Source organism: Charadrius vociferus, unplaced genomic scaffold (genome assembly GCF_000708025.1).
Source record: "Charadrius vociferus isolate BGI_N301 unplaced genomic scaffold, ASM70802v2 scaffold443, whole genome shotgun sequence".
NCBI classification, from domain to species: Eukaryota; Metazoa; Chordata; class Aves; order Charadriiformes; family Charadriidae; genus Charadrius; species Charadrius vociferus.
In genome coordinates, this window is record NW_009647420.1 from 441,884 (window position 1) to 452,260 (window position 10,377).

General features: G+C 52.2%; 1 protein-coding gene across 1 annotated transcript in view; it reads left to right on the top strand.

Moving 5' to 3' along the window:
* Nucleotides 1-6,290, top strand: part of CPN1 (carboxypeptidase N, polypeptide 1) — a 12,562-nt gene extending 6,272 nt beyond the window's left edge. Inside the window, exons 8-12 of the mRNA XM_009880475.1 lie at nt 683-794; nt 1,519-1,658; nt 1,975-2,074; nt 3,997-4,115; nt 6,019-6,290. Coding sequence (XP_009878777.1) covers nt 683-794; nt 1,519-1,658; nt 1,975-2,074; nt 3,997-4,115; nt 6,019-6,150 — 603 coding nt within the window. The 3' untranslated portion in view covers nt 6,151-6,290. The remainder of the gene's footprint in view (nt 1-682; nt 795-1,518; nt 1,659-1,974; nt 2,075-3,996; nt 4,116-6,018) is intronic.
* Nucleotides 6,291-10,377: the final 4,087 nt, after the last annotated feature.

A 10,377-nucleotide genomic window follows, 5' to 3' on the forward strand; every position in this document is an offset into this window, starting at 1 on the left:
CCTGCTGACAGAATGAGATTACACCGGCATCTGAACCATAATACAAGAGTATAGAGTTTGCATTAGAAAACGCGAACAATGGTCTCTCTTAAACTGTGTCTTACACAAAGGACAGGCTTAGGATGCGATGTCCCAATTTCAGCTCTGCCTTCATGTCTAAAAATAAAGCGGTAATCTTAATAAGGGCAATAAACAAGAGGTTGCCAGAAACAGAAGTTGCCCAAACTCTTTCCTAATACAACTTTCCCTGATATATATGGTATTTTCATCAGGACTGATACTGGTTACTTTTCCTCGTGTGTCTGCTCCCCCTGTTAGTGGCATTTGCTGTGTGGGGACCAGCACCGATGGGGTTGGGTGCCCCTGCGTGGGTCTGCTGCCCTCCGCTCCCCCTTGTCTCAGCGGGAGCAGGGAAGGAGCCGCCTGTGCCGTCAGTGAGCCTCCAGCTTGCCAGATTTCTGCTCTTCCTCCTCCGCCTTCATCTGCCTACGTTTCGTAGAGGTCCTGGCCACCTCGTGTTGTATTTCATGGCAGTAAAATGCAGGAGCTGTCTCCTGTCTGACTTCCCTCCCACACTCCCCAGCTAAGCCTGTGCAGGAGGGGGATGTTTTGCCCAGAGCCGGGCAGGTTCCCCAGCCGCACCGCGCTGGAGCAGTGACTGATGGCTGCTCGCTCTCTCTAGCTGGCCAAGACCTATTCGTATGCCCACGGCTGGATGCACCGTGGGTGGAACTGTGGAGATTACTTTGCTGATGGCATCACGAATGGGGCGTCCTGGTACTCACTCAGCAAAGGTAAGGGCTGGGCAGGTGAGCACCACCCACAGCAAGGTGTTGAGCTGAAAAGGGGTAAAGGGATAGACAAGAAACCTCAGGACAGGATGGGCTGGGGAAGGGCTGTGGCAACAGCACTGTTACTAGACATCATTCTCGTGTCTGCATCTCAGACCGGGAAGTGGCTTGGGAAGACTGGATGTGACTTGGGAAAGAGCCACAGAAGTAGCTGAGGTCTGCAGAGACCTGCTGTGTGCTGCTGGGCAAAGGAAGCATTAATCTCTTAGTGTATTTGAAAATGCCATGGCATAACCCCGTCAAGATTCAAAACTGTGACCAAAGGGAAGACATTTCTTATAGCCACTGGCTCCTGAAAAATCTTATTTAAAAAGGCATAATGAAGAAACTGAAAATCAGCAAATTAGGCTAGAAAAAAGATTGGAGAGCAACTGGAAAGGGACATACAGCCCCTGCGGTACCAAACCTTCCTGAGTATCTGAAGGCAGAGTGGTGAATGATCGGGCTGAAGCAGGGAGTTGGGCAGCCACAAGCAGAAGGGGCTGTATGGGGGGAGAAGGCTCTAGTCATGCTGTAGTGGAGGGTGGACGACGCACCTGCAGAGCAAGGAGGGAGAACAGGACAGTTGTGGTAGAAGATGGGCATGGGCCAGGATGCCTGGGACATAGGAGTGGGGAGGGAAGGGGGCCTCACGTTCTCCTGGTCATGGGCTCATCTTCTCTTCCAGGCATGCAGGACTTCAATTACCTCTACACCAACTGCTTTGAAATCACCCTGGAGTTGAGTTGCAATAAGTTCCCCCCTGAGGAGGACCTGGAGCGGCAGTGGATGGCCAACCGTGAGGCCCTTGTTGCTTTCATTGAAGAGGTAAGGGAGAAGTCCTGGGACCTACACCCTTCCCCTGCAGGCTCCCATGGGCCCCAGCCCTAGTGGTAGGGGACCAATAGGACCTGGGAGCACAGGGATGGAAAGGAGGTGGTCATGGAGTTCGCTGGGTGCTCTAGTTGGTACGTTTGGGAAGGCTGTTATGTCCTAGACTGACTCTGCTGGGGAGAACCAGGAGATCCAAAGGTATGGGGACAGGTGGGGTTGTCCCCAGAGGTCCACCCTCCTCCAGTGCTCAGCAGTACCCTCTCAAGCAAAGGAGGGTCCTTGACCCAGCAGTCTCTCTCCCTCCCTGCAGGTTCACCAGGGCATCAAAGGGATGGTGTCAGACGAGAACAACAACGGCATTGCAGGAGCAGTGATTTCTGTCCAGGGAATCAGCCATGACATCACCTCCGGTGAGTCGTTGGTCCCCTTGCATGCTGTCCCTTTTGGATACGGCCTCTCGGAGGCTATCTGGGTATGTGGGAGGAGGTTAGCAGGCAAGGCTATAATATGCGTGGCCAGCACTAAACACTAACTGTGAGAAATGTGCCTGTGCATGCTGGACCAGAGAGGGCTTAAGAAAGCTTAGGAAAGAAAGAGGTGAGAACTGGAATGCAAACCTTATTGTGAAGGACTTCAGAAAGTCATCTCTGATTTTATCTGAGAGAAAGAAGAAAATGCATTTGTATATACCCAAATAGAAGATTGAGGGAATAATCTACTCAAGGATCTAAGTGTCTACACAGAACTGAAAAAGTTTATAGCGAAGGACACAATGGCAGAATGAGATGAAAGGCTGAAATTTCAAGCCAGACAAATTTAGACTGAGAATGAAGTGCCACTTTAATTTATCCAAGTTGTGGTGGTTTCTCCTTTGCTGGCCGTTTTAACCTCCTTTTTATAAACACCCTCCTCCAACTGGACCAGACATTACAGACTGGCTGCAGAAAACAGCCAATATTCCAGCTCTCCAGAGGCTGGACTATGAAATCATCAAAATTCCTTCTGGCTGTAGGCCTGCGACTCAGTGACACTTTAATATTTGGCACTTATTATGCCAACCTGCATAGGAAAGGGGAATGTGCAAGACATCACAGGGTCGTGGAGCTGCTGGCTGCAAGAGCTCTCTGGGGTTGATCCAACCTCCTGCTTGGACCAGGATTGTCCCCAACATTGCCTCTGATCAGCCATCGCTCCCTCCAGCCAATTCTCACTGACCCCCAAGGAGGGAGATTTCACAGCCTCTCTGCTGTCCTGTGCCAGGGCTGCACCACCTTTGCAGTGAAGCTGTCCTCCCTGATCCACCCTGAAGCTCCCAAGCGGCTCTCTGTGGCCGCTGCCCCTGGTTGTATTGCCTGGCACTGCTCAGAGGGGTTTGGTTCCATCACCATTGTAGCTGCCCTTCAAGTTGCTGCCAGCTGTGAGCAGATCCCCCTCCACCTCCTCCCAGCCAGGCTGAGCCCACCCAGCTCCCCCAGCTCTCCTTGTGGGACCTGAGCTCTCCCTGTGGTTCTCTGACATCCCTCTTGACCTGTGGGCACCAAACTGGGCACAGTATCCAAGTGCAGCCTCCCTGGGACTGAACAGAGGGAGATGATCCCTTTTGCCCTGCCACCCACCCTCCCTGTTTTGCCTTGGAAGCCCTGACTCGTGTGTCTCACTCATACCAATTAGCCCCACTTAAGCCAAAGTGACACAGGCTGCCTGTAATGATTACTCAAATTTGCAGTACCCATCCAGTTCCATGGATGGGAATATACTCAGATTGTCTAAGTAATCCATAATGTGCTTCTGCCTCACTGTTGGTCATCCCCTGTCCCTAACCACACCAGTATACAGTCCATCAAAGTGCTCCTAGGATTTCCTTCAGGGAGAATCAGGCAGGGGAGCAGCTGAGCTGATGAGCAATTAAAACCCTGCTGATAACCTAAATGTGGCAAAATTGTCTATGACAGGAATTAGAGATTGCATTATGCATAAGCAGTCAGACTGGAGCTGTGATTGCCCTTAGGTCTGCTGTCATCTGACTGGCGGCTGCTCAGACTTGCAGCCTCCCTGCACAGGCGCAGCCAACGCTGCTGTACTGTCCCCTTTCGTTCGGTGTTTGCTTGCAGGCTGACCTCTGCTGTGTGGCACTAATGAGACATCAAATGCAGTCTACCGGTGTGAATCCGGCCTCACAGTAGCCAGCAGATGTGGAAGGAAGGCCAAAAATTGCCTGGGTTTTGAAGGCTACACATCCTCGAGGAAGTACACTCAGAAAGAGCTACTGGAATAGCTTTTGCTCTGCTCCCTGTGCGTCCTGAGTGCTTTCTCTTCCCATCTTGTGTTCCAGGTGACATGGGGGATTATTTCCGGCTGCTGCTGCCTGGCACTTACACTGTCACAGCCTCTGCAGAGGGGTATCAGCCCCAGACGGTGACAACAACAGTGGGCCCAGCTGCACCTTCGTTGGTGAGTCACGCTGCATAGTCACCAGGGTGTCTCCAAATGTCTTCACCCCGGGGAGAAAAAAATGCAGCGGGGGATGTCTAGTGAGCAGTAGAGAAAGGAGATGGGACGTAGAGCATTGCCAGTGGCTACAGGCTGTCTGCTTTGGCAGACACGGGGCTCCCTGCAGCTCACAGAGAGGAACAGGGTGAAGGCAATGCCATGTGCCTTTCGATTCCTTCCTGAGGGCTTGCAGCTGCACTAGGCTGCCATGCCAGCTCCTGTGTGTCCCTCTGCCTCTTGGCCGTGGGCAGAGCCCCTAGCAGGCTGGGATTGCTGCTCTTTAGCTCTCCCTCCATCCTCCCCACTCTCCAGGATGTGATAATGCTTATGCAACATCTGTTCCCTGAGGTTCAGTTATCCCCTTGGCTCTGTGGGTTTCAGCACTCTGCTATCATCTCCATCCTGCTTGGAACCAAACACATTATCCAACTCGTAGCAAGAGGCTGAGGTCTGCCCTTCTTTCTGCCAAGAGCACCCAAGACACATGGGGACTGGGTGCCAGCAAAGAACAACCAAGCACCTTTGGGAAATGAAGTGAAACCAGGTGCTTCTGACAGAACTGTGGCCCCTACAGTACCCTTCTGAGGGCAGGCTGGACAACTAGAAATTGGTTGTAAAAACGGTGGGTGGTGATCCCTGTCCCTGCTGTCACCTTGCGAACGTAGCAGTACTGCAGATGCAGCCTCCTCTGAGGACTGGCAAGACCCCCCCAGCTGCGGCATCCCGGCACATCATTTGCTTCACTGCCTGTATGCTGGTCAGGCTCTGCTGTAAATACACTGTGGTGGTTCTCCCACCCTCTGTCTCTTCATCCCACCCTAGGCAGCCTCTGAAGTTCTTCCAGAGCTGCCCTTTTCTTAGGATTAGAAACCTTCTAATTGTCGTCCTAAATTTATTTATGGTCAGTTTATCCCTATTTGTTCTTATGCCAACGTTGTGCTTTAAATAGCCCCTCTTCTTCCCTGGTATTTATTCCCTGATGTATTTATAGACAGCTGTCAAGCCCAGTCCTAGCCTTTGTTTTGCTACGTTAAGCACCCAGCTCTTTGGCTTTCCTTTCTAAAATAGATTTTTCTTTTACCATGTTACTGTAGAAAACTGATTTTGTTCCCTTACGGCCTGATTTTTGCAGATGTCCCCTCACAGCAGCCCCTCCTGTCCCCATTTCCCTCCCTGCAGCACCTCCCCTACCCACCATTCACTCCATCCCTCCCCCGGGAAGCCCACACAGCCCCGTTCCAGTGTCACCCTTCTGTATGGCCTCCCCATTCCCTGTTTATCTGATGCTGGGTCCTGCGTGCTCCTTGTCCCCTTCTCCCTCTCGTAACTGCTTGCATGGCTGTAGTGGATGGAGGTTTCTTTACTGGATTTTTTTTGCCTGGATCTACTAGAAGCACTAGTTGCTGAAAGACTGATTAAGCAGGATTCCACTAATGAGATGCAATTGAAAAAGGACTGTCTGTCCTAAAGTATTCTGTGTATTAAATATTAACAGAGATGCAAAGCAGTACTATTTCTCTACTCTCTGGTAAGAAAAGATGAAGAAAGAGCATAGTTTAGTCCCTTGCCTTTCCCAGCTCATCTTCCCAACCATCCTAGGACATCGCATTGCCACAGGAGCAACCCTCTGCATAAGATATGTAGCTGATTGTTGGTACATTTTCCACAGGAAAAAAAAAATAACGTTTCCAGTTGATTTAAGCACTGAGTTCCCCTTGTATCGTAACACCGGCTGAGGCCCCTTATTGCTTGTCTTGGCCCAAGAGTCAGCGTGGAAGGCTGGCGGCAGAGGCAGGTCCTGCAGACCCCTGAGCTAGCAGAGCACGCACATGGTGTTACACAGTTATTTCTGTTCTTTCTCCAGGTGCATTTCCAGCTCAAACAAGATGTGGTGAGGAAGTCCCCGGAGCGTAAAGCGTCAGGCACACGCGCAAACAACAAACCCTTTCAGAAGAAGGTAGTGCCAAGAGCCACCCGCCGGGGGACCCAAAGATGAGGACAGCTCACTTGGCTGAGAGCTGGGGGAAGCCGTTTATACGAGGCCTGGCAGATGACTCCAGCCAGTGAACTTTCCAACAGTCCAGCATGAAACTAGCCCAAATTATTAGGTTATTAAACAAGGAAGTATTTAATCCCTGAGCAAATCGTGAAGTCATTCACAACAAAATGTGCCTGAGCTGCGGTTCCCCGGGCAGCGTGTCTGTAAGCTGCTGAGCTCTCCTGCACTCCGTCCTGGAGAGCTCTGCTCTCTTTACTGCTGGACTCAGTTCCTCCAGCCCACGTGAGATGCCCAGACACTGGTGCATAGCAGGGAGAATGATTCCAGCCCCTGGTCTTTGACTGCTGCACTCACAAGCCGGGCACGTGAATCCTGGCATTAGTCCTCCGAGTGCGAGCGCCGTGCTTCTCCCTCAGGTAAGGATGGTTGCTGCCTGTAGACCCTGAAGTTAGGGGGAGGTCAGTTTTAATGCAGTCAGTGATGTGACCAGCTCCGAACACAGTTTGTCCCACATGTAGCACAGCTGTCGCTGGTTGGGAGCACCACAAATAGGAATGCAGCGCTGGGAGGTGGTGGTCCAAGGTCATCATCTGGCTAGTGATGTCACATTTATCTTGATGTGCAGATGGGAGCTGGTTTGGATTATTTGTAGTCAGACAGGCTGAAGCGATACACACTGGCAAAAGCAAAGGATTATCCTGTCTCCTTATGTCTTCAGATCCAAACCAGATGGCTCACCGAAGGGTCTGCTCTAGCCAACACAAACTATTAGTCTGAGCAGAGGAGAAACTACGTGAGGTCTGACAACCGGTGATGAGTAGGAGTGCAAGACAGGTGATGTGATATTCCTTTGAGACAAATTCCCTGAACGTTGGTCCTGTCAATCTGCAACAGGGAAGTGTGGATGCTTGATGCCAGCAGCGTGCTGTGCAGGTACAGCACGAGCTACGTGAGTTGTAGTTGGGTTAGGGAAGATATGATCCATAGTTCAGTAAGGTGCAGTATTCCAGGCTGAGCCTTAAAATGCTGCTTAGGCTGTCTGGGCAGGTTTGGAGTAGAAGTAAGGAACAAAACTGGTTATTCCCATGGTAAAAATGTCTTAAGCTGGCAAAACATTTCTAACATTCTTCATAAAAAATAAGTAACTCCCGAGGAATAAATAGTCCCACCCATGTGCCCCAGCACATGGTGGGGCTGGTTATCCCAACCTCCCCCACAGAGCCCTCTGTTTCACTGGCTCTCTCCATGTCTCAAGCCTGTCCAAAAAGGTTCCCCCAGATATCCCCTTGCTCCTCTTTTGCAAACATCTCTTCATCTCTTGTGAGCAACCTCTACCACCCTACTGCATAGGCAATATTCTTCACTTCATCCATCACCGTCACCTCCTCCTCTGTCTCTCCTACAAGATGCTAGTGGCATTTTCAGCCCTAGCAGCACACACACACTCTTGTAGCTCTGCCTGCTAACAGAAGCTGTTTCTCTGTCATGCCTGTTCCTGGAAAAGCAGAGCAAACTGTCCCTCGGAGGGTATCTATTCAGGCTAATGCAAAAATTCAGAAATGGTACTGTACTTAACCATGGCTGTGAGTGATTCCTGTCTGCAGAGTCTAGTGTGGGCCAGTTCCACAATCACAACCAAAGCTGAATTTAGATTCTCTATTTTTTTATTTCTTGGTGGTGGAAGGTAGTGAAAAAGGACAGTGAGGCTGAAATGTCCAAACTCCTGTGTGGTTTAACCCTTCCTCCCATGACCAAGCCCAGCAGCATTACTCCAGACGCTGGACCCTCCTGTTTGAAGCCACATGTCAGTGCACACTCACCCAAAAGATTTCCTGGTGGATGTGCAGGCAGGATGAAGGAGGCCAGCCTGCGTCCCACAGCCTGGCCCCACGTAGCATGCGGAGAGATGCTATCACCGCATGTCTGACCCATGTGTGGGAAGATACTGCTGTCCCTCAACCACAGCGCTAGCTCAGCTGGCTGAGGATGTGTATGAAGCCCAGAGCAAGTGAAGGGCTCCCAGGGAGCAGCCTTTGGTTGGCTAATGCAGCTGGGCAGTCCGTGGACAGGGTGATGCTCAGCCTGCATGAAGCTGCCCGTGCCACCCACATCCCAGCAGTGTCACGGGTCGCCTTGCTGAGCCTGCTGGCTGCAGGGCGCTCTCATGTTGCCCTCTTGTGGTCCGAGAAAATGTAGGACCACCTCAATTCCCCTTATTTTCCAGGGCAGAGTCAGAGGAGGGGGATTTCTCCTCTGGAACAGGACAGCCCCGGAGGCCACATTGCTCACCCTCGCAGGCTGCTGTGGGGTTGGCAGCGCAGCAGCAAAATCAGTCACAAGCTTTTTCCCCCACAAGAGGGCTCCTATGAGATACAACCCTCTGGAGGACTCTTTCTGGGCTGGGATTTGTCCAGCTCATTCTCCTCCCAGCTCTGAATATTTTTGTGTTGAACAGTTTGGTAAAGCTCCACTTGGCCATGGCCGAGGTCTCCACGTGAAAACATGGTTACAAAATGTTTCCGAGGCAGCACTCTCTTAAGCACGCCTCTAAAAGCTTGCCATGAACTTAGCCCCCTGTGTTGCAAGAAGCGTGGGCTAAAAACGGCGCTAAACCTTTGGACATAACATCTGCAGCGCAGTGGCTTCACATTCTTTTGAGGATCCAGTCAAGACAAAAGCAGTTGACAGGTTTGTGTCGGAAGACAGAGCCAACAGTTGATCCCCCCCATACTCTCTGGGCCACTCATGATTTTGTAGACCTCTTCCTCCACCCCATGTCCTTCTTCCAAGCTGAAGAGTCCCAGCCTACATGGATGCTCACTGTACAGTCTGTTCCCATACCTCTGAGCATCCTTACTGCCTGCCTCCGAACCTTCTTCTATTCCCTTTTACCCTTTCTGAGATGAGGGAACCAGAACTGTATGCAGACACTGGAGAAACAAGTAAACACCGTGAAGCCAGGCCCAGAAGAATGAACCAAAACTCTTACAAGTAAGACTGTGAGGATCTTGGGATAAGCAGGAACCCCAGTGGGAAGGGTGGATGGGACTCTGTGCATGCGTTGTATGCTGGTTTCTGTGGCTGGCATGAAGGAGGCAGAAAAAGGGAAAATGCAGATAGCTGAACTCAAAGAAGAGTGAAGCAGCTTTGCTGGGGATGTCAGCAGAGGTGGGTTGGTCATGGCAGTGACGTGAAAGGCTGCAGGAGGGATCTGAATGATGAAAAGATCTCAAAACCTGTCTTGGCAGGCAAGAACAGCAGAACTTTTGGGTTCAGAGGACAACATCTAAAACCCTGTGGCAGGGGCGGGCACCCATTCTTGAGCTCCAGCAAATTGCATATAAGCAACGGTGCCTGCAGGGAAGACAGCCCCCAGCTCCCTGTGCAGCTTCGGGCCCTCTGCCAACAGCACAGTGCCGTGCCGGCAGTGCGGGTCTACCCCTCAGGAGAGCAGACGGGGAGTCGGCGCCCAGCCTGTGCCCGTACCAACATGACTGCGACAGCGGTGCGTGCGACGCGCTCTGCACACCCCACTCCCGGCTGGTGGCAAGCCAAGCTGGGATCTGGGTGGTTGCTATGGAGAAGTGTAGTTAAATGCACAAAACAAGTGCCAAACGGCCATAACTGCTCTGGGGGCAGAGAGACTCAGGGCTGTACAGCGTGTTGCTGAGGGACGGTATCCCTTGAGGCATGGAGGCTTTTTTTGGCCTGCCGGGAAAACCAGTGCAGGACCTACTGTGCTTGGTGCGCTGGACCCCTATGTGATGCACAAACTGGCCCTCCCTGTCACGTGGGTTGGGTTTTTTTTAATTTGTTTTTCTCCATCCTGATGCTCTGGTGTGATCCTACGGTGTATCTAAGCAGCCAAAGCCAGCTCCTAGCAGCAGAACTGAGACTGCACCAGATGGACAGTGTAGACCCACTCGTCGGATGCTGCCAAAGCTGAAGCCCGCAAGGCAGCGAGAGATTCCCGGGAGAAGGCAATAGCAGGGAAGGGGAGCCCCGCTGCTGTGCCCAGCCTGGCGGCCACGGGGGTAGCTGCACCCCACGTCCCCCCGCCTGGCAGCCCATGTTGGGCAGCGCGTCCCACGTCGGGGCGTCCCCGTGTGCCGCCGGGGGGGGACTGCCTCGCAGTCTGGGGCCGAGCGGTGCTGCCAAGGGGGATGTCCCCATGCCATCCGCGGGGGTACGACACGAGGTCCCCAAGCTGCGGGCCAGGCCCCA